Source organism: Eublepharis macularius, chromosome 8, assembly GCF_028583425.1.
Source record: "Eublepharis macularius isolate TG4126 chromosome 8, MPM_Emac_v1.0, whole genome shotgun sequence".
NCBI lineage: Eukaryota > Metazoa > Chordata > Lepidosauria > Squamata > Eublepharidae > Eublepharis > Eublepharis macularius.
In genome coordinates this window covers 21,765,831-21,789,862 of record NC_072797.1, presented here as the reverse complement: position 1 = coordinate 21,789,862, position 24,032 = coordinate 21,765,831, and the positions used below count along the sequence as shown (strand labels likewise).

Here is a 24,032-nt window from a genome sequence, read left to right as displayed (position 1 = left end):
TCCCTTTATCATTTGGGTTTTTTTTTTAAAAAAAGCCATTCATTTTATTAGAGTGCAGATTTTTCTGCAAACCTGGGTCATTTTTCAGGTGTGTAGGAAGATCAATCTCCCTTGCTCTTTGTTCAAAACTCCAGATTTAAGTATCCACAGACCAGGGCCACTTGGCTATTAGTATATAAGGTAAAACAATAAAGTCCTCTTTTTCATTTCCCTGCATAATCCTTTTGGTTTTTCCTGACTGATACTTGGCTCACAGCTAAATCACTTCCTAATTCCTCCTCATCTTGTTTTACTTGATTGTAAATCTGTAGGGAGGGCCAATCCCTCTACATTTTCAGACAGTGCCAACATACCAATAATCATGGTATAACAAAAACTGATGCTTTAAAAGCAGTTCCTTTAACAGAGGAATCAAAACCTTAGTATTGCAACTTCTAGAGAGACTGAACTCAAAAACCCAGAACTCTTCATAATCTAACACAGAAGGGGAACCGGGTGTGTGTGTGTGTGTGTGCGTGCGTGCGTGCGCGGGTGCAGAGAAATGTCCAATAAAATAGTCGGGCACTGATAAGCTGAAAAGCAATTCAACAAGGACACAGACATTTAAAAAAAAACTCCATCACATGGTCTTGTTGAAAATTAGGAGATGTGTACAAATTTATTTTCTTAACAGGTAAGAGTGGCTATATTGGTATTTTTAATCCCTGATCATCATTCCACTGTCCCTTTAATCTTCACAACCCTACTGCATGCAGCTTCAACCACTGGCACTCAGGCGTCAAAGCAACTGCACTCTTTGTTCAAAGGAGTCCTTCAAATCCTCTGCTTAATCCCCAAACATACAGAACATACAAAATCCAGTTTCAAACGCAATCACAGTGCAAAGGTGATGTTCAGCAGGGCTAACCTGCTTCAGGAAAGAAAGAAAAACCAGGGCTCTAAACCCAGCTGAAAGCGGCCAAGGAGCTAAAACTCTTCTTCAGAATTTTTGCAACGGGAGGCCTTCAGCTGCAGCAGCCTTTCCACTGTTCCAGCCACCGTGAGTTCACCATGAACCTTGTTGTCTCGGGTGCGAATATTAACATTTCCACTTGCTTTCTCTTTTTCACCAACAACTGCAAGACAAAAATGCATAAAACGTTACAAAATGGGTTTGTAAGAGTTATTCCCCCCTCCCATACACACTAAAAATTAACCAATTATACTGCTTAATATGCAAGAACCATGCAATGATGTCAGCGTAAAGCATCAATAATTTGGGACGCTTGGAGAACTGTGCAGTGTTTTGGGCAGGAAACTTAAAGAAAAACTGACAAATTGGAAAAAAGAATCACATGGATAATGTGGAGTGTGTGGAGAGTGCCCTCAAGTCACAGCTGACTTATGGAAACCCCGGGTGGGGTTTTCATGGCAAGAGACTAACAAAGGTGGTTTGCCATTGCCTGCCTCTGCAATCCTGGTCTTCTTTGGAGGTTTCCCATCCAATTAATACCAGGAAGGAAATGGGCATAACTGCCTAAAGAAACGGAGATTTAAGAAGAAGCTACATTGGGACAGCCAGCTGATAGTCAAAGATCCAAGAGACTCGGGTTAAAGGTTCCACTCTACCACGGAAGCTCACTGGGTGACTCTTATCCTGACCTACCTCACAAGGACGTTGTGTGGATAAAATAGATCAAGAGGGAACCACGTAACCTAATCAAGCTCCTTGGAGGAAAGATAGAAATGTACTAAATACAGTATCAGAAAAATGTTATAGGCTAAATGAGTTATGTTAAATGACTATTTGGTTCAGCGAAAGATTAAATAAAGAATTCAAAGAGTCTTCTATTCCCTGAACATTCTCCCCAAGAACATCGGGGCATCAATGTAACTGGAGATGCTTTAGGCAGAGACCATCCACCAGCAGGCCCCTGGTCAAGGTCACCTGTATTTACAGCCAGTTGCAGGCTAGCACTGAAGGGGAGGGAAGAGCTGGGGGGCAAGGTGACAATACACACCAGACAACCATGATGAAGTTGAAAGAGGCCACAACTTTATTGATTTACAGCTTGTGGAGCATTGGTGCTGCACAGGGCAGAGATCTGAGCATCAGCTGACCTGCTTGCCAGCCAATGACCTCCATGACCCCTCAGACCCTAGCTGAGGCCACAAGGCAAGTGCCAAGGGGAGGGGTGAGCTTCCCCTAGCAAGGGCTGGCGGCAAACGTGAGAGGAGACCATGCCTCCCAGGTCCGCAGCCCTTTCCCCGCCCCGCCCCCCCACTACCACCCAGGCTGGCCAGCTCTGATTGGCCGGCCTCGGCACAGCGTGGGCTGTCCTGCAGAAGCTGCTGGGAGCCCCACCGCCCTTTAAACATGGTGGTTGCCATGTGTCCCCATTCCCCCTGCAACCAGGTCCCCCGGGTGAGTCTGGAGGCCAGCGTTTCTCTGCTCTCGCCTCCGCTTCATTCTAGTCACAATGGCTACACATTTCAGTCAAGTGTGATTAAACCACTCTAGAACCAAAGCATAAGCAACAGTCAGTGGGACTTCAGCCTATCCCAAAAAACACTGGCCATAATGCAGGCTTGTTACAGAAAGGATTTATCGTTCAACTCAATTTCCACATTTGGAAGAGGAGAATAAGTGGCTTGTAAGAGTATAAAAATTATGCCTGCGCTCTTTGCATTTGGGCATATATGAGGAAAAAATACAATACAAGTAGTAATTACATCAAGTATAAATAATCACACCTACACTCTCTCTTTCATCATCCAAAACTATAAAAGCTGCGATGAGGAAGAAATCTGCTCCTCTTGGAGCCTTGCATGGTAAAAAGGATGAATACTACATGCACTGATCTTTGGCATGGTCTGCAGATCTTCTCTCTTCAGGTAGGTACAACAAGTACAACTAACAGCCTAAGAAACGGTCCCAAGTGTTTCCAGGGCAACTGCCTGGTGACACGGAATGAATGTGGCAGAGTCCTCAACATCCTATAGAAAACGGACGAGGAAACGTATCGCGCTGCTGGGAATGGTGACATGTCTCTCAGCCATTCTGTGCTGCTACCAAAGGAGACCTAAGCCAATTTACTGGGTTATTGTTCTTATGAGCAAGAAGACCAAAGATTTTTCCTCAGCTGGCACTGACATGCAACAAAGCAGTCACAGCAGTCACTCCAGCTAATGAGACAGCCCAGACAGGCTCCAGAGGGAACTGCTTTCTCCCCAAGTTGGAAGGCAGCTGGCTGCAGCAGAAAAGTTTTGACTGGTGAGAGATCTGACTTATCTTGTGTTCGTGTCCCCAGAGAAATGTTTTAGGAGTATTTTGCCCGGCACCAAAAATGACATTATTTTTACCTAAAATAAAGTTGTACTGTGCAAGCTGTGCATTTCTTATCTTCTTGTTCAACGTGCAGCCGGGATCCACATCAACATCGGCCATTAACCCGGCATCATGGAATTGTTGCTTCACCTTGGCAAAAGAAACATCAGCATATAAAGCTTGCATTGGGGCTGAAATGCTGGAGAAATTATTCAAAACCTATCTGCGAAATCTGAGTAGCATCAAGAGCAGCATGAGACTCAGTCGCCAATGACATTAACCTGTGAGACGGCACAGAACGATGTGTTTGGAGCATGTAAAAATCATAACAGGGTGGCCAGGAAGAAGTCTCATGGCTCAAGTACAGAAGTATTTTCAGCAGTGCAACAGCATTTTGTTCCATTGAGACTTTCAAGCACACACGCACACAGGCCTGGATACGCTGTTTTTCACAACACACTAGGTGCACGAAGAATGAAAAGTGTTATTGCCTGCGCAGGACCATTTCCATTGTAGGGAGGCAGCAGCAGGAATAATCTTTACTTCAAACATCGGGGCTGAAATATTGTGTGTGGAATGTTTTTTGCTTCGGTTCAGTCAGTTATCATTGCAAAGCAATAACCAGAAGCTCCAGCTGCAATACATCCTACCAGACTGGCATGGGCTGGGTATCCAAGAGGAGGCCGCCCTTAGGGCTCCTCATTGGCTGGGGGCTGCTTTACAATTCCAGATATAACCCCCAAAAGCCTGCCAAACTGCAGCAGTATACAGAATTGCATACATAAGGCAGAGCTTTTTCCCCCAAGGGCAATAAAGCAGGGCAACAGTGTTTTCCTGCCAATTAAAACTAGCACAAAACATTAAGAGCATTGTAAATACTGCAGTAGGTCCACGCACTCAGAGGATTCGGAACGCTGCTTCTTGGACAGGCGGTCCCATCCTAGGCTGCACAGAAAGCCAATTTTGAAACTAAGGGAACCTGGCACTAGCAATCTGAGACGAGGAAGCATCTCCCGTTCAGTGAAGAGGGTCAAAAATCCCACTGGGCCCATGCAAGCCCTTGGGCATGCCTGATTTGACTGACTTGCAGCCAATACAGTGGAGGGGCTACTCTGTTGCCGATGCACGAGCTCAAAAGGATTTCACTGCAATGCTGAGACCTTTCAAAGATATCCTTACCTTTTGTGCATACTCATCACACGTTGGACCAACAGGTATCACCATTACTTGCTGAGGGGACAGCCAGAGAGGCCTGGGGCAAGGAAAGAAACGGTATAAATAGAAGCCACAGTTTTGAATGGTGCTCTGTGCTCGAACCACCAAGGACCATCTAGTGGAAGTTTTGGCCACTCCAAAAGGCTGATTTGAAAGTAAACATGAAGGCAGCAACCCTGCAAGGTTTAGTAGCTGCATGCTTCCTCCCAAGCCACAAAGCTTCCCCCTCCCCCAGTAAAGACTTTATATATCTTCCCACTGTGGCCCGGGCACTACAGGGCAACTACCTCTCAATGTTTTCACCAAATCGTGTATGTGTCATTATCAATTCTATCGAATGGCTTTTTCTATAGTGCGTCAACACACTTTCTGAGATCCATTCTAGTTCATCCCAGGGATTTATTTTTCATTTCCTTCTGCCTCTTGCCCTCTCACACTGTGTCTTTCTCTAGCGTTAGGACGTGTGAACAAGGATTTGTAGCGTGCAAGAAATGGAAGAGTACGACGCTTATGTTGTGATTCAGAAGGAAAAATGCACAATATATTAAAAGCTCTAGAGACAGAACAGAGACGAAAAATGCCACACTAGCTTCATAATGGTTATATTGTCATGGCAGCTCTGGCCGTGAGCCAATTTCTGGCTTCTGGGCACAATCTGCCAAGCAGCATCAAGCAAGATTTTTTTTTCTTTTTCATTGGGTGAATTCCACACCAGTAACGGGCAAAACCAGAAACAAAAAGATGTACGTAATACCATTTGCCTCCATAGTTTTCCGTCAAAATAGCGATCATCCTCTCCACGGATCCCAGGATAGCACGATGAATAATCACGGGCCTGTTCTTGTCATTGCCATCATGGCTAGGTAAACACAAAAAGAATCAGCAAAAGCCATTCTTGTAAAAATGAAACAAAAACTAATCTGAGAATAAGAGGTAAAGTGAAGCATAACGTACTCTCACCTCACATACGTGAGATTAAATCTTATTGGAAGCTGGAAATCTAGCTGGATTGTAGCACACTGGTGGTACCGGCCAATGGCGTCTTTAATCTGAATATCAATCTTTATTACGAGGGCAGGAAACAAGGAGGAGAAGAGACACACACACATGTTAACTGACTTATCAAAGAATTCCTGGACACATGACATCTTAAAGGGCAGCCCACTTCTTCCTTTATTAGATAAATAATAAAAACCCAGAAGGCAACAAGTTTACCATTCTGAGGAGGAGGGAACACCTATGAGTATTTAACTGATTAGCAAACTGCACCTGCCTGTGGCATTTCTATCCCAGCCGTGCCGTTCAGATTTCTCTCTTTACGGCATCTGCATTTATAGCTTCCTGTCATCGGGCCTTTGGCAACCACCAAGCATGTCTTGCACAGCACTGTGATGTGTTTGCTAGCAGTGGAAGAACAGCACAATGCTAGAGTGGTCTGACAACCAATAGATGCTGCTTGGACAACCAGCACCTGCCATTAACACTGCTTATTGCCCTGGATGAGGAATGTCCGCCCTCACTCATCTTTTTCTCCTTTCTGTCACTAAGGCCAGAGTTTAAAGTCTTGACAACTGTCAGCAGAAAGAGAGACAACCTTGTACTAAGAGAAACAGCAGAACATCCAGGTTTTGCAAGGCACGAATGAACCCAGCCCAGGTGCTGAAGTGCAAGGCTGCCTGGCTCTCCCCATCACATCTCGATTCCCCTCGCCGTGGATTATTTTCTGAGCTTGCTCCTCCCGGCTGATCATAAACATTTTCTCTGCAAGCAAATGCTTTTAGCAACCTACTAGATTATGCTGGACAGCTCCTTCCAAGGGGAAGAAACAATCCGCCAATTATCTCAGTGGACATTCAGTTAGGCTCTCCTCTTCTCCTCTTATTCTAGGACCCAGTCCATAGCTTTCACAAGGCCAGCAAACCTCTCCACATGAAGTAAAAGCAGGCAGGCATTTTTCCCTCTCCACCACACAGAGGATCACCAGAATGGGAAGGGGTATGAAGAAGGCAGTTACAAAATAAAAAGGGTTTTTTTATGCAACGCATAACATAATATGGGATCTATCCCTCACCTTTGCTACCCTAAACCTGGATTCAAGTAACTAGGTCTGCCCCTTCAATGTGTCCAGACATCTGCAGTTAACATGAATCAAATACAATCAAGCTGAAGAGAGTCCAGTGTACTCTTTCTCCACAACCAACACTCGTGGGGAAAGGCACGGAGTTGAGTACTTATTGGGGAGAAGGGGGGGGGGCAACCATTCCAGCTCCATTTAAGTGGCAATTTACTAACCTTGGGGCCATAGAAAGCTCCATCTCCGGGGTTCAATTCCCATTTCTCACCAAATTCATTCAGGCTATTTTCAAGTTGCTAGTGCAAAAAGATACACAAGAGATGAGCTATTCTGTGTTGTAAAATACACTTGATGTGTAATTTTCTCTTCCTCGAAATGTTCATGACTGAATCCTGTCCATGCTGTTCTTGATAAATTTGTGCAGAATATCTACCAGTTTTATCATCACAGTCACTTAAGAACTAGATGCACTACCCCAAATATAATCTTGCACTAAGTAGAAAAAGTACACGCTTAACTGCTTTAACAAGGTTTGTCCACTTTTAACTGAAACAGAAATTAAGGAAATTAAAAGACAGCCTACAAAATTATCTTGAAAATGTGCCTTTAGATACCAACTCTAAACTCGTATTTGTAAGCACACCCTCAGTGAAATTATGATCTATTTGCCTTAAGCCCCCATTTCGACTGATGTTAGAAGCGAACCAGCGCCCTTATTTTGATTGGCAACTAATTTCTTTGGGCAGAGGACTCAAATGCAGCAAACAGAATCCCAAGTCTTGGATGGTGGTTTCACGGGACTGTCTCCCTGTCACCCAAAAAACATGCAAAATAGGAAGTTTTACTGTTAGGAGAGAGAAAATGTATACGCTGTCCCCGAATCTCTGGCCTGCTGGTCTGAAATCAGAACCCAAACCAGTTTTCTTTCGACAGATACCAGTTACCTTTTCAGCTTGATTCCACACTTCAATGTCTCCAAGATACTTTTCAGGACGGGTGGAGAGGTGGAGTTTGAAGGAAAAGCCAAACACATCATAAACAGTACGCAAGAACTCCAGACAGTTTTTTATCTCACTTTCAATCTGTATTTGAAACAAAAAAGCCACAGTCAAAAGAAGTGCATTTGCATGAGCTCATTTTCTTTCCGACTGTGCAGTTATCTCGTACCTGCTCCATGGCACAGAATATGTGAGCATCATCCTGCTGAAACCGCCTCACTCTGGTGAGCCCTGTAAGTGTCCCTGACAGTTCATTACGGTGGAGAACTCCAAAGTCAGCCAGCCGCAGTGGCAGCTCCCGCCAGGATCTCGGCCGATGATCAAACATGAGGCTGGAAGAAATACAGCGGTTTTCAGAAAGTCATCCATGACTGCACTGAGAATGTCTCTACAAAGCATTCACAGCTTCCTCGGAAACAGGTTCAGAATATTAGAACAGAATACAGTAGGTTGTTTAGCCTGGAGGGAAGACAACTGAGATGATATGATAGCCATCTTCAAGTATTTGAAGGGCTGTCAGAAAAAGGATGAAGTGTTGTTGTTTTCTGTTGCCCCAGAGGGTTAAAAATTAAACCAAAAGAGTATTGAGCTAAATATCAAGAGATACTTCCTGAAAGTTAAAGTGGTTCTTCAGTTTAACAGACTTCCTCCAGAGGTGGTGAGCTCTCCTCCTTTGGAGGTTTTTAAGCAGAGGCTAGATGGCCATCTGGCAGCAATGATGATTCTCTGACTGAGTATAAATTTAGGCAGACCAGGAGAGGGAAGGCAAGAAGGGATGAGCTGGTACTAGGCTCTTGAGGGCCTTTTTTATATGCCCAGGGTAATGCCAATCACCACTTTGCAGTCAGGAAGGAATGTTCACCGAGGCCAGAGATCCTGAAGTTTTTTGTCTACCTCTGGGCCTTGAGCAGGGGTCACTGGAGGAGTAGCTGTTAATTTCCTGCATTGTGCAGGCAGTTGGACTAGATGACCCTTGAGATCCCTTCCAGCTCTACATTTCTATGAGTGCTGTCCTGTTTCCTAGAAGTGCATTTCAGCCTCCTTTGTGGACTAACATTAAGCCTTGCTGTACCAGCACAAAATCTGCCACCACCACCCCACCCTAAACAGAGACAAGGTAACATGTTTTCTAAGACCATTAGGCGGAATTAAAGAGTGGTTGGCTACAGGCGGCACATCCGTCTGACCTGGCTCAGAGGAACAAGCCCGACACACTCGTGTACATGCCTGGCCCAAGATGCCCAGTTAAGGAACTATTTATCAGATCAATTCAAGCCAAAGAAATCAGAATACACCCCTATCCGGGTTTATAAAACAAAACTTTATCACTGCAGGATATTATAGTGAATATCCTCCTCTGCTCGTTTCTGTTCATTCTCCCAAAATTGCAACACGTGAAACTGATCAATTGTACCTTGAGTGATTCAAACAAGACTTGAGAGGAGGTGGGCGGACAATTCGTAAATCAAAACAGGTCTGAAGTAGGAAACAGGATTCTGAGATATAGACTTAGGATAGGTCAAGACTGTAAAACACAGCTCACAGAGAAGTGGTCCCAGCAGAAACTCTAGGTATGAATCAGGCCAAATGACATTTAAGGAGCAAAATGGAAAGAAGCAATAGCTTGATGTGTCCCCTTTCTTTAGCTCTATTGCATGAAATACCAAAGCACATACAGAAACTCTGTCCCCATTATGTCAGATCACAGAACTGAGTTAAATGGGATGGATGATTAATATAAAGACTCAGACTTCTGCACTGCATGTGTTTGTATAAAAAGAATATTCATCTTCAGCTCTACTTGAATGTTGGTCTTCCAATACTGAGTACGACATAAACATTCAGAAGGATGGGAGCAAATTAAGCTAAGCTAAAGGTTGGCTCTGGCTCATATTAAGGCAGTACCAGTGTCCAGGGCAGTTCATCGGTTTCAGAGCAAAGATTTCTTTTTCAACTTCAAAGGAAAACATGTTGTCACTGTAATGCTGCCAGTGTCCCGAAGTCACCCAGAGCTTGCTGTTGTAGATATTTGGAGACACAACTTCCTGGAATCCCCGTTTTCGATATTCACTCTGGAAGAGGAGAATTCAAAATCAGAAACACACCAGAAAAGATTGAGAATCTGAAGCTTAAATTTCCATGCACGTGTCAAAGTCTACACTACAAGAAAAATGAACAGAGTGTTTAATAAGGGAACTTAAACTGAAGCTATTGAACTGTTTTTTCCCTGTGATAGCAAACGGGAAGAGAAGGGAATATGGAATTGTAGGTAGAAGAAATGCATGCATCAGTAACAAATAGTTTTCTTAAGGGTAGAGGCCCCTAACCCAAATTCTCCAGAGCTTTAGCAAACATACAAAGCTCAGACAGAAATGATAACTGATGTTTATAGGCAGGTGGTTCAAAAGGACCAGAGACTTTGTTAAGAGTGCAAAGTCTAGGCAACAGTGCAAATTCTAGTGGTACTCTCAATGAACTGCAATACAATATTTATGCCTTGACAGGGAGAAACCAAGTTTTACAGCACCTGTCAAAGCCTGTGCTTTTCAAAGCACATCTCAGGAGTGCCTCATTCTGCCCAAAGAGGTAACTACGCCTCCATCTAGGCATCTGTTACAAGGCATTGCCAAGAAGTTCACTGGTGCCAAGGTGCGCATGAATCACAAGTTCGGGTTTTCTTTGTGCGGGAACACTGAGCTTAGTCTGAAGTGCTCTTCTCAGACAGCCTATTGTGTCAAATCATTCACTGATGCTTTCTCTTTCAGCAGTGCACTCCTTTCTCTAGTTCAGAAATAATGAATATGGCAAAACGTTATTCATCTTGGTCCACACAAGAGAAACTGGAAGACAAGCCTCACAGCGACAAATATGCATTGAACCACTGAGTGCATCTGTATTACTCATGAGCCGCTAACTATACGGGACGCTGAGGGTGATCGCTAGCTCTATGTTTCTACTGTTGCAATTAATTATCAAGCAAGCCTGCACAGCCTGCCACCCACCATCTGTGAGCTGTGTCCCCATTTCATTGCTGGGAGGGCAGCCCAAGTAATTTATTAAGCCCTTCATGGGCAGCTGGTACTTGGCTTGCAAGCTGCTGTGTGGTAATGCATTCTAGAACAGGCAGGTGAGCCAAAGGAGCTGGAAACTCCGTGCAAGGGTTGGAAATGCAGTCCGTGTGATTTCTGTAACGGCGTCAGCATTTCCTTGAGCCTCCATCAAAGCTGTCTTAGTAGTGAATATACTCTGTGCAAGCAAGTCAACAGCTACACCACATGCAAAACAATCATACGATGGTGGGAAGTATTAGACGTTATATAGCTAAGCTTCAGAATCATAGAAAGAGGTTTTACTTACCCTGATAAATTCTATCAGCGTATTATAGATGTAAGCCCCCTTTGGTAAGAAAAAACAGCTACCAGGACTGAGTTCATGGAAGAAATATAGTTCTTGATCCTATTTGGAGGGAGGAAATAATACCTTGGTTTTTCCATGCACAACATTTTGCCTGGAAGGTTTCCTTCCTATAGTACAAATGTAACTATCACAAGTGTGTGGTTTTGGGCTAACAATGTAATGAATATTAACATCATCCTAAACGAAGTGGGAGTCAATCATTCCCAACTCAGAAACCACCTCTATTCTTCTATGAACTGCAAGAATGTGCCAGGAAGTCACCTGTCCTCAGTCATAGGACAGGAAGAGGAGGTGCCAGTTATGACCTCAAGGGAGGGGGGGGGTCCTCTCTACACCCAAAGTGCCGTGAGAACTGGAGGACTGACTGGCTGCGGAGGCCAAGCCAGATGGGTAAGGAGCAACGGGAGGGAACAGAGAACTTTTAAAGGTTCAAAATATCACACTGCTCCTCTCAGAACATGTGCGAAGAGAAGCAAGAGGCACAGACCTCTTACTCTCTATGCATGCACACTAACAAGCAGGTCCTTCCAAAAGTGGCAAAGACCCACAGTAGTTATGTGGGGCTCATGACCATTCTGAGCATGGTGGTCAATAAGGTGGAGACCACTGAGCAAAAGAAGACTGCTGTTAAGAAAGAACCCAGAGAAGCATAGAAATAAGGGAGAAAGTTCTGTTTCAATACAGCGTAAAGAAAAAGTATAAAGGAAACAGAAAAACTTCAAAACAATTAGAAATATATCAATTCATCTCCCCCCTGAAGGATCACAGTGCAGTTGTACACATGCAACAGTTTTAATAACACTTTCTTGAGGCAAGTTAGTTTTCATGCACAGTAGTTGCTAACTGCCTCCATAGCGAATCATAAACAGGCCTTGCGAGTTACTTCTGCTAACACTGATAAATACAGCTCAGTAGGGCAGCTACCAAGGGCTAAATCCCAGTAAGTGCACTAACTTTTGACCCAGTAGTTAACATGGAAAGTGGATTCAGAAGTAACGTTTCAGGGCCAATAAATTTTATACTCTGAAGCCAAACTGCCTATACATGTCCTATTAAAGCCAGGCTATGGAGAAGTTAAAGCCTCACCCGTCCAATTTTCCTATGATCTCTGTTCTTTGCTTCCTCTTGGAACTTTTCCCATTCTTTCAGCATTTTTGCATCTGGAAATGAAATTCCATAAATCCTCTGTAGGGTTTCCATATCAGATTTTCCTTCCCAATATGTAGAGGAATTCTGAAGTCACATATAAGGAAATAGTCAGCATTGTGGCAGAACAAATGACAGCAGTTTTGAATCCAATTGGGAGATTCCACTCTCTCTAAAACCTGTCTTTAAAATCCAGTAATAAGATTCGCAGATAATTAAAAACATCCAGTGTAATTAAGCAGTATTTTTATGAAGCACAACTCATTAGGACACACACAAAAGTGTCATTATTAATTTAGTTTTTAACCAAACATTGCAATAAGAATTATACATGCATTAAAAAGACAGCCCCTTCTTTGCACAAGACAGTGGGCACAAAATCAGTGAAGGAGCTCAAATCTTCATGGACATCAATGAAGCTCACTGAGGCTCAAGCACACTTTTCAGTTTCTGGATGGTGTGTGCCAGTCCAGAACACGCAGGCAGCCTCCCATCCTTATTCCTGCATGAACTTCATTTCAGTAAGGGACCCCTGGGTGTTGCTTTAACATCTCTCAACTGCTACCATCACAACCTAGACACGTGTGTGTGTGTGTGCGCGTGTGTCCGTCCGTCCACACACAGTCGTCCCAATGGTACTGCATAGGACAAGCATGAGCCAAACGGCTCCTGCATTGGCTCGACCGCAGCATCCCTCTTTCCCAGTGAAACAGGTTTCATAACCCTAGCACATGTCCCACCACTGAGAACCTGGCCCAACATACATACATGCGTTTGACAAAACATCTGCAGTGTAGAGCTGGCTTACTTTCTTACCTTGTGTATTTTTAAAGCCTTGATTTTACCAGTATGTCTAACGTGAGGTCCCCTGCAGAGATCAATCAATGGGCCACACCTAAAACACAAGGATAATCCTCAGGCCCACAAAATTCTGTGTGTCATGCAGTATGCAAGAGTTGGAGTGTTATAGGCATGCAGGGGGAGAGGGAGTTACCTGTATACAGTAGTAGTTGGAGTGTTGACTTTTTCATTCAAGATCCGACACTTGAACTTATTATACTTTGGAAAAGAGAAAAGAGCACAAGTAAATCCTATGCCACCTCAAGATAAAACTGTCTTCCCATATAAATATTGCTACAAAAATATTTACTTCTCTATCCCAGAGGCAAAAAATCTCAAATGTCGATTCAAGTGGAAAAACAGCAGTTGGCTTTGCAGCCGTATGTTTTATTTTGGGACAGATCTTCAGCTTTAGCTGCATTATCTATTACAGCTGACCTTACGTATAACGGAAGCATAGTGTCCACAGACCCCTCAGACACTGGGTCCCTTCAAGACAGCCTCAGTTATACAGGAATACTACCTCGCAGTAACTGCTAGAATCATGACTTAAGGATCAAACCACCGGTTCTCACAAACCAAGAAATGTCGATATTAGCAAACTAGACCAAGGCGGAAAGGGAGAGAGAACGATCAGGATTCTGCACCACAATTCCCTCTTTAACCTTGCAGCATTCTTGTAGAAGAGGTTCCTGTGCTTTAACTGTTTTCAAACACTGACACTAAGCTATTTAGTTCTGAAATATGATCAATTTGACTTGGAGGGAAGACATGAAGCGCAGTGGGACAGAACACAGTTTGCACACACGGGATCCCCTAGCCAGTCTGCAACATCTCCAATTAAGGGCTTTCAGATAACAGCACAAGAAAATAAAAAGAAGCTTTCTTTCTCTGAAAACATCAAATTGATGTTTCCTAATTATCAAGCACGGCAAAACTGGCCCGGGCAGACAAAATTAACACACCTAGAATGATCAAAGCAAATTATTCTAGGTGATTTGTGCCTATTAAACATGCAACGAGGGCAATGTAGTAATTACAGGCAACATTAAGCAAGTTATTTTAGAACCTACCTTAAACATTTCAAGTAAAGTTTCCTTTTTAACTTCCAGCCGCTCAAAAAGTTGCTTCTCCTTCATTATTTTCTTGCACAGTGCCTCCAAAGCAGGGAAATCATTGCTAGACACACCCCTAGAGCATATGAAGAGAAAATCTGCAGTCTTTTGGAGTAATGCTGGTGCTCTGCTTCGCAACTGTTTGCATGTTTGCAACTGCAAAAAGCCTTAATGTAGACTTATTCGCTCCTCCAGGCCCCGAGTGAACAGATTCTGGCTTAAAGCATTAGACTCCCACAGCATTGAGGATTTATGATTTAAGTCTTGTTTGTACCAAGTTTCAAGATTATATCCCCCACCCCACCAGCCCTCTTAGGCTAAGCTCTAACATGACAACCCAAGTGCCTACATAAAAAAGCAAGGAGAAAAAAGCAAGACCGTACCCGTCTTGAAGGAACATATCATAATAAAATCCATTCTCTATAGGTGGACCATAACACAAGCAGCCACCATATACTCTTTCCATGGCTTCACCCATTATGTGAGCACTGGAATGCCAGTATACCTAGCAAGAAAGGAGAGATCAGATTAATACGTCTGGGCTGCAATTTTCTGCCAGCTTTGTTCTCCATAGTATTCCAGAGTAGTTTGAGAGCTGAAACTAGAGAATGTTATTCAAACCTCCAGAAGTCCATGCTGTGCTGTTAACAATGCAATCCTATGCAGAGTTACTCCTAGGCCCACTGATTTCAACAGGCTTAGACTGGAGTGGCTCTGCACAGGACTGCACTGTAAGTGTAACTTTCCTACACTTTTCATCCAGTCCTAAACTCCATCTTCAGGGGAAAGGAGCTTTAAACAAGCAAAAATGCCCTGCATTTTTTGATCTACCCTTATGCTTCTAGAGTAAGCTGCATAAGAACATGAAGAGGCTTCTTCCAACACAAAGGGATAACCAGAAAACTCATTTGGCTAGCCCTACATACTGGAGCAAGAAGGAATGACTCACTTTCAAGGAAATCCACTACCCACAGATAGACAATCATCTTGTTTCTATAGTCTGTCAGTGGTCAAATGCATTAGGTACTATAGTGATGTGGAAGTTCAAAAACAAATACTGTGCTTGAAACATCAAGACTTGCACCCATTTCTTGCTATACTTACATGAAGTATAAAAATCAATAGAGAAAAATGTGTTTTAAAAAGCATTCCTTGTACATTTAAGGCTACGTTTTTGTCATTTATATTCTTCTAAAGTTACAATTTTTTTAAAAACCCCAAATGCATTTTTCGCCCTATGACAAATGCTTTCATTCTTAAATTTTGCAAGGCTGTTATCCCTTTAGCTAGTTTACCTAAAAAGTGAATCAACGTGTGATACCAAGAATCTCTCCCAATATATGCCGCATATGCCATGCAGAAAAACCAGCCATACGTCAACTGCTCTCAAAAATTTAATCTCAGTTGTAACAGTTAACTAAACCATTCAGTCTGAAAGAGATACCAAAAATAATGGGTAGCTCAAACAACCATTTCCAAATGGAAAGGTAAGCACAATCAGGAAAGGTTTTCACTCAAGTTTAAACAGCTGCTGGGATATTGCTTGCTACATGTGATTAATGCAGACAATGAAATACTAGGTATTTCTGATTTCAACAGCTAATTTCCTCAGAATTATGTGATTACTTCAAATTGCAAACTTATCATGAGTTTAGTTATTTTAAAGTTTCACTTCCCTACTAGGTAGTTCACAAATAAGAGTTTTAGTGATTAATAGATTACCGCTTGCGCTTCTTCCTCATCAAATTTCAGCAGTTCCAAGGCACAGTCACCCTCCAAAGGACGATCTAGATCCCAAACCACTTTGTTCACTCGAGCAATGATAGTGTTGTCAGCCAAACCTTGACTGAAAATGTAAAATCAATAGTCTCGCAAGCCTTTGGTACACAGCAAGAAAAAACATAGCTTGTGCTTTGGCTTTTAACTGCCATTAAACAGTGCTTCACCATTTATTCACGGGCCTGGTACACACATGATGTTTGCCAATTTCTTATTTACAGCCTCTCATGTGCAGCCAGCAGTTTGTAAAATACTATCTCAGGACTCTCAGGATTACTTACAGCGCCACCTTAAGCAGAGTCACACTCTTCTAAATACACCAAAGTCAACAGGTTCAGAAGGGTGTAACTCTGTTTAGGACGGCAGTACTAGAGCTGCAAAGTTAGCCATTTCCGGAGATGCTATCCACATCTGGAAAACTAACTAACTAAAACTAGCATATCACTGTCAGGTTTACTGAATTCTTTTATTTGTGGGGTCAAAGTACAAATAAAGTTTCCTATAAAATATAGATTCTTCTCTTACCCAAATACAAAATTATACTCCAATTATTATCACCAAGGTGCATTAAACTGCACAAACAGCTACGACGCTCATTAAAAATTATCCCTTATTAAATAATTTTGTAAATTGTGTTTGAAGCCATGCTGAAAATTGATGGCATCGTTTCAAGTTTAAAAAGCAGAAGCGCCACAAAGAAACGTAGAAGTTGGAGAGTGGATGCACCCAGTCTTCCTTTGCAACCTGTCGAGGGGTCCTCTAAGAGCAAGCTCACCTGATTCCACAAGCTATTTGGTACGGTGTCGTCTTCCAGGACTCGGCATCAACGACCTTGCCATCAGGTAAGGTAACTTTAATGGGGTGGCTTTCTTTAGCAGCTCGCTCTGCCAGAAGCAAGTCATGTTCTGCTTTAAGTTTATGGTACATCTCTAGACGCTGGTTAATATAGTCAGGCCATGGATTCAGCTGCGTATAAACAAGAATGGTGAAGGGAAAGCGTCCCTCTAGTCCAGATTAAATCAATTACTTCTAAAAACGTTACTTGCAAGATTGATTTACTTCGTTACTTTCTCACCGAGACCCAGCAAATTTGCCGCTGCTCAAGAACCAGCGAAAGCATTCCTGCATGCTAATCGGCACGCACCTCCCAACTAAATCCCAGAACGTTTTCCAGTCCGAGCCTGCGCAGAATCCCTGCAGCCCCATCCACCCGGTTCAAGGAGCCTGGACCGGACTAATTTTTGCACAGGATTGCAGTGTTAATTTCACAGTGAGCAACTAAAGATGCATCAGTGTCTGCATGAACTTGCAGAAGCTGAATCTTGTGGAACAACTTTTTGAGATGCCCTCGCAGTACATTGAAAATCAAGTCAGTAGTCTGTTACGGATGAAAAGGGCATGGCTGGGGTGGGGGAGCTCAGGAAAGACTGGCCACCTGGCTAGCAGCTTGGTCCCTTTGAACTCAGACTGTGGAAAGATCCGGGAGAGAGAAAAATTAACTTCGTTTATACCAATGGGGACACCCAAAGTGGCTCACATCATTTCCCTTTCCTCCATTTTCTCCTCATAACAACCCTGTGAGGTAGGTTAGACTGAGAGTGACCGACCCACGGTCACCCATGGCAGAGTAGGGGGTTTGAACCTGGGTTACCCAGACCCTAATCCAGCACTCAAACCATTACACCTCACTGGCTCTCAGTTAAATGAACACTCCAAACACCTTCAACGGGATGTAAGCGCCACTGAATCTAGGACAACTTTCTTACAAGTAAACTTGCTCAGATTCAAATAAAAGTATCCCCTTGTATAAAAATATACCCCTCCCACTCCCCTTGAATTCCACAAAATATGTAAAACCTAATTATTTTGTACAAGTAATAGGGCCACATTAGAACAGAACAGTACAAATAGATGCATTAATAAAGAGAAAGGAACTGAATACATACTATTACACAGCAGTACCATCCAATGTGCTGCTGTATCTAGTATGTAATTTCTGCAGCATTTAATAACAACAACAGCAACATTATTCAATTTATATACCGCCCTTCAGGATGACTTAATACCCACTCAGAGCAGTCTACAAAGTATATTATTATTATCCCCCCAACAAACACCCTGTGAGGTGGGTGGGGCTGAGATAGCTCTGAAGAGCTGTGACTGACCCAAGGTCACCCAGCTGGTTATTCAAGTGGAGGAGTGGGGAATCAAACCAGGTTCTCCAGATTAGAGTCCCGCTGTTCTTAACCACTACACCAAACGGGTGTACACATCATGTTAATGCTTTCATTTTTGTTTCAGATTTCTGCAGTCCTAATCCTACTGCACTGCTTTCTGGATGTTCCCCCTCTCTCTGTCTTACACTGTATTGACTTACACTGTGTAACCCTCCTCAAGTCCCAATGACAAAGGCAGACTGCATACAATGTAAATAAATATAAAGTGCATATTCATTTTTTTTCTTTTAAATCAAGCAGATACTTACCTCTGTGCAACCACCATCAACAGCTACATCCTTGTTCTTCTTCTTTCCCCCTTCCTTTTGCTTCCCTTCTCCAGCAGCAACCTGAATGATGAAAAGCAAGTCAGTGGGTTCAGTGCCTGGAACTAGAGAAGCCTTATTGTGTCCAGAAAATGAAAGACTTCTGAGCAAGGCCTCAGGTGCTACCTTGCATCAGTGAGACTTGGGCTCACAGTCCTAATACATCATTAGGATAGGCCCACTAAGTGACTTTGGGCAAGTCACCATCTCTCAGCTTCCACTTCCATCACATGGTGGTTGTTAGGTGGATAAAAAGGATATACTTAACTGAGGGAGGTCCGCCTGGCCTCTACCAGAGCCAGGGCCTTTTCGGTCCTGGCTCCGACCTGGTGGAACTCTCTGTCTGAGGAAACTAGGGCCCGGCAGGATTTATCATCTTTCCGCCAGGCATTTAGTGAGGGCTAGGCTGTCCTCTCACCGGCCATACCACTGAAGACCGTCCACCACCCATGCAGGAGCTCATAAGTGTGATGCAGGGCATGATGCAAGAGCCAAGCCCTGCATCTAAAATGCTGTATTTTAATATTTATATCTGCCAATTGAGAAAGTTTAATTGTATATGGAATAGTGTTTTAATGTTTTTTATAATGTTCAAGACAACTCTATAGCAGATTTCTCAGAGCACTTGACAGCATAAGTAAATTAAAACATCCAATGATACAGAAGTAAGTAACACCAGGAAGATGATTCTGGAGATTAAAAAGTTCTCTGGAACTACATTATAAAGCCAACAGGAAAGATTGCCAGGTGAACTTCCCTAAGGCATGAAAGCTGTGGAACAACTTTGACAGACCTATCCTTTTACCTATTCCCCATCTATGCTATCCCCAAATGCCACAAATGAATACAAACGTAATCATTAGGTATCTAAACAAATAGTTTACTTATATACCACTTTTCTTCCAGTGCAGCTTTACTTCATATTCCCCCTCCTCAACAACCACCATGAGAAGTGGATTAGGCTGACAGAGGATGATGGCCCAAAGTCACCTATCAAGCTACCACGTCAAAGTGGCCATGCGAGTCTGAGTCTCCTAGATCCTAGTTTAACAGTCAAACCACTACCACATCGGCTGGAGAGTAAAAACATGACAGAGACAAAAGTTGATTCATGCAAGGAAAAAACCCTTGGCAATTAGGGTGGGGAGGCAGTGACTAAAAGCGAAGTAGCAGTAACAAAAGTTTCTGCCCAGCTGTTAAATCCACACTGGATTTTAAAGATTCCTCTGAAGAAGAAAATTGGATGGCTGAGGGTGAAAGGGACACCTAGAAGTGGGCACTGGTTCCTCCAAAGGGATATTCCAGTCCTGTTTCCTGAATTTTCAGCCATCCCTAAAGGTAAAGGAAAAGGAAGCATATACAGTCCTTTCACTATCTAGTCACCCTAGAAAAATGAAAAGCTTCTCCTGTCAGTATTATTAATGCACAATTAGGTATTCAGAGTTCATCTCTTGCTGTAGCCCTTACACAAACCGCATAAATTAAGCCAGTATTATTATAATACTGCAGATGCCGAGGAGAGGGGAGAACTGTCAAGGCCTGTCAAACATGAGATCTGAACCAGGCAGTTCCTGATTTTTAGTTAATCAGCACAACTAGCAGAACACAACTAGTGTTCTCTTCTCCCCCCACCCCCAAAACAGTAATGTGAACTTCAAATCCAAAACTACAGCCTCCCCAGCTAAACCTGCGAGTTCTGGACTTCCACTTCAAGGCCCAGCGCCAACAGCACTACAGGTGTAACTCTGCGCTTTCTCAGAATTAAACTTCATTTATTCAATAAGGCTTACTTACTAGCATTCAATATGCTAGTTGTGCTAAATATTCTGTAGTGTAAAGAGTTTAAGACTGGGCCAAGGGGGAGGGGGGACTCATATTCAAATCCCAACTCAACCATTTATTTTGTGTTATTACTATTATTATTAAAGCATTTCTACTCCACCTTTCCACATAGTTCAAGGCAGCTTACAAAATGATTTTAAAAACTCCAAATTAAAACCAGTAAAATCTCTTGCTCCTCCTTCTACTCTTTTTTTCAGCATTTCTTAAACTCTGTATTAGATTTCTGCTGGTTTTAAACCTTTGTAAATTTACATTTATAGACCCCATTTACATTGTTTTATTGAAATGTCTTTGAAATTGACTGTACTGAACCCCACTGCGTAATCCTCCTTGAGTCTCAGTGAGAAAGGGGACTATAAATGGCATAAATGAATAAAAAATGCCCGCCCTTCACAACCCCTCCAAAGCCCTTGTATGTTTTCTCTGCCGTGTGAAACAAAACAAGCGGACATAAAGTCTTCTGAGACTCGTATAGTCTCTCTCGCCTCTCCGCCTAGCCTACCTAACAGGGTTGTTGGAAGGACGCAGGAGAGGTAGGAACAAAATGTATCAGAAGCCCCTTATTTCCATTAGCCCACATTGCACGAATCCTGCCCCCACCACAAAGCACCCGAGGTGGCCACAACCGCCGCCGGCCGGGCGCCCCCGACCGAGAGAAGCGGGCTGAGGCCTCACCTGCTCCCCGGGCGACGCCTCCATCCTCTTCTCCCCGCTCAAGCCGAGCCAAACCCGTCTAGTCCCGTCAGGCGACGCAGCGCCAATGGCCGCACCGGCACCCGGAGCAAGCAGAAAGCTGGCGCGAGTGCGGCCAACGCGCAGGCGCAAGCGGCTGATGCAAGGCGACGGCAACGTGTCTCCTGAGTTCCGCCTGGCCATAGAGAGAGAATAGCTAGACCAACCCACACAGAAAGAGACGCGCCGCACGCCGCGACTGGGTGCCTTTATGGTGCAAAGGCGGCCTGCGGGCGAGCCAATAGGAGCGCGCGGAGAGATTGCGTTGGGCGGGGCGTTGAGGCAGGTGGTCCATTCATTCAGTTATCTCTAGGCTGGAATTTGCGGTTAAAGTGTGTGTACATAATTTATTATATTATGTATATTATATTACATATTAACAGTTAATTAAATTATGTACATTATTATACACACATAATTTAACAAATTATGCATATAATATAAAATTTAAACTGTACAATATATGTGATATAAATGACACATTATATATATAAAATGAATGCTATGTAAAACATATGTATTATATATGTGTGATCTGGATAGCCCAGGTGAGCCTGATCTCGTCATATCTCGGAAGCTAAGCAGGGTCAGCCTTGTGGTTAGTAACTGAGTGGGAGACCTCTAGTGAAGACCAGGGCTGCAAAGACAGAGAACGGCAAACCACCTCAGATAGTCTCTTGCCATGAAAACCCCACCAGGGGTCGCTATAAGTCAGCTATGATATGAGAGCAGCATGTACGTGTGTATATGTATGCATATACACATTTATTCATTTATTTACATTATAGTCCACCTTTCTCACTGGAACTCAAGGTGGATTACACAGTATAGTCAGTACAGTCGATTTCAAGGGTGTTTCAGTTAACAACGTATTTGGCAGATATCTAACACAGAGTTGAAGAAATGCTAAAACAGAGCATAAGCCTAAGACTGAAACGTTAAGCAACATAGAACTAACAATATATAATATGTGTGTGTATATATTTTTGCGGGGAATATCTTTTGCTAGAAATTCAAAATAACCAAGAACAAAAAAAGTCTGTGTTTATGTATGTATATTAGGACGGCCAGTACCTGGAGTATGTGTGTGTGTGTCATGTCCCCTTTAATAGAGACTTAATAAGATGTTATGGGCCAGGTGATGTTATTTACTTACCTGCCATGAAAAGGCTTCAGCTATCCATTTTCACGCACTAACAGTCAATGGGCTTAGACTGGTGTAACTGTTTAGGATTGCCCTGTAAGCCTTTCTGTTCAAGGGACATGACATTTTTCCTCTGAGTTATTGGCAGCCCAAGAGTGTGTCTTTTCCACTATTATTATATTTTAAACACAACCCAGGCCTGAATTTGGGTGCAAAGGAATGGCCACAGGATGCATGTTTACTTGTAAGTAAGGCCCATGATGCTCAGCAGGGTCACAGCATGTAGGACTGCAGCCTTATCATAGCTGTGGATGATAATGGACCACAGCGTTGCCAAACTACTCTCCCTTTCTCTGTGCCTGTTTGCAATATGAAAATAATTGTCCTGGACTACATAGCAGGGTTGTTGTAAGCACATTCTTCATTATCACCCCTCCCCTCCAACCTGTGAAGTAGGATTTAGGAACGCTGGACAATGTTGCAAGGTTGTTGTAAACTAGCCAACATGCCCCATCTGAACTGGTAATATGGTAATAATTACTGTGGACTGTGTTAGGATTTGTAACATGATTTTAAGACGTTTGAAAGCTTTTTAAAAATTATATTTCCACACAATATAAAGCATGAGTTAGAAATAAATAAATAAAACTGGCAGGTGTCAAATTCATCGTAGCCAGCAGATGGCAGCAAAGGTACAAATTTCAATCTGTGTCACTGATTTCTGGTTAGATTCACAGGACAATTTTGTCCACTGCAAATTTTTTAAAAAACACTCACATACAGTTATAAGCAAACATTTTTTTAAAAAAACAGTCACATACAAGTAACATACATGTTATGTCCTTTCATAATTGTTTTTGCCTGTATAACCTTTGGGCTGGATCATCTTATATATTAAGGGTTGTCTTCATTATAATCTGATTGCAAAATATCAGCTAGCAACAAAAAAGCCAGTTTTTGAACTGATGTTGTTTATTTTTTGATGACAACATTTAATTGCTTTACTTGATTTACCTTTTGTGGAAGCTGCTATTGCAAATAAGAAAGCCATCTGTGCTGATTTTCTGTGCATTGAGATATTTATTACATACATCCCATTTTACTTCCATTGTGGGACTGAAGGCAATGTACATTTTATTTATAGCCCACCTTTCTCTGAAACCAGACTCCTGGCAGGTTACATATGGTTCCCTGTAAGTCTCCCAGGTGAGCCTGATCTCATCAGATCTCAGAAGCTAAGCAGGGTCGGCCTTGGTTAGTAATTGAGATGGTTAGTGATTGAGACAGAGATGTTCCGCCAGGCATATGGTTGAGGCCAGCACTGGATCCATCTAATTAGCCTCCCTGCCGGTCTCCTGTCAGTGGGGGGGGGGCGGAGCATATGGTCCATCTGCCTCCCCATGCTTGAAGAGTTAGAGGTTCACCAACCCACACCTCCACCCTTTTCTTCCCTTGTGTATGGTGGGCAGGGAAAGGGGGAAGGGTATCCCATTTGGAACGTGGATATCCATGAGATGCTATTTTATTGGTTTTACTTATTGTATCTTATTTATGATTGTGACCCACCCTGAGCCTGCTTGCGGGGAGGGAGGGCTAAAAATCCAATAAATAAATAATAATAATAACAACATTCAATTTATATACCGCCCTTCAGGATGACTTAACACCCACTCAGAGCGGTTTACAAAGTATGTTACTATTATCCCCACAACAAAACACCCTGTGAGATAGGTGAGGCTGAGAGAGCTCCAGAGAGCTGTGACTAGCCCAAGGTCACCCAGCTGGCTTCAAGTGGAGGAGCGGGGAATCAAACCCGGTTCTCCAGATTAGAGTCCCGCACTCTTAGCCACTACATCAAACTGTACATAAATACATAACTAA

The 24,032-nt window shown here is 43.0% G+C and overlaps 1 protein-coding gene across 1 annotated transcript; it reads right to left on the bottom strand.

The window, feature by feature from the left end:
* Positions 1-627: 627 nt before the first annotated feature.
* Positions 628-21,065, bottom strand: TARS1 (threonyl-tRNA synthetase 1). Its single transcript, XM_054986894.1, has 19 exons — positions 20,951-21,065; positions 18,377-18,457; positions 16,667-16,857; positions 15,835-15,958; positions 14,496-14,617; positions 14,071-14,188; positions 13,152-13,216; positions 12,974-13,052; positions 12,098-12,244; positions 10,952-11,050; positions 9,500-9,666; positions 7,764-7,926; positions 7,541-7,678; positions 6,815-6,892; positions 5,483-5,583; positions 5,277-5,381; positions 4,487-4,559; positions 3,343-3,457; positions 628-1,115 (listed from the first exon to the last, which is right to left on the bottom strand). Exons 1-19 carry the CDS (start codon positions 20,972-20,974, stop codon positions 967-969), a joined length of 2,139 nt encoding a protein of 712 aa, XP_054842869.1. The 5' UTR covers positions 20,975-21,065; the 3' UTR covers positions 628-966.
* Between the last annotated feature and the right edge of the window lie 2,967 nt (positions 21,066-24,032).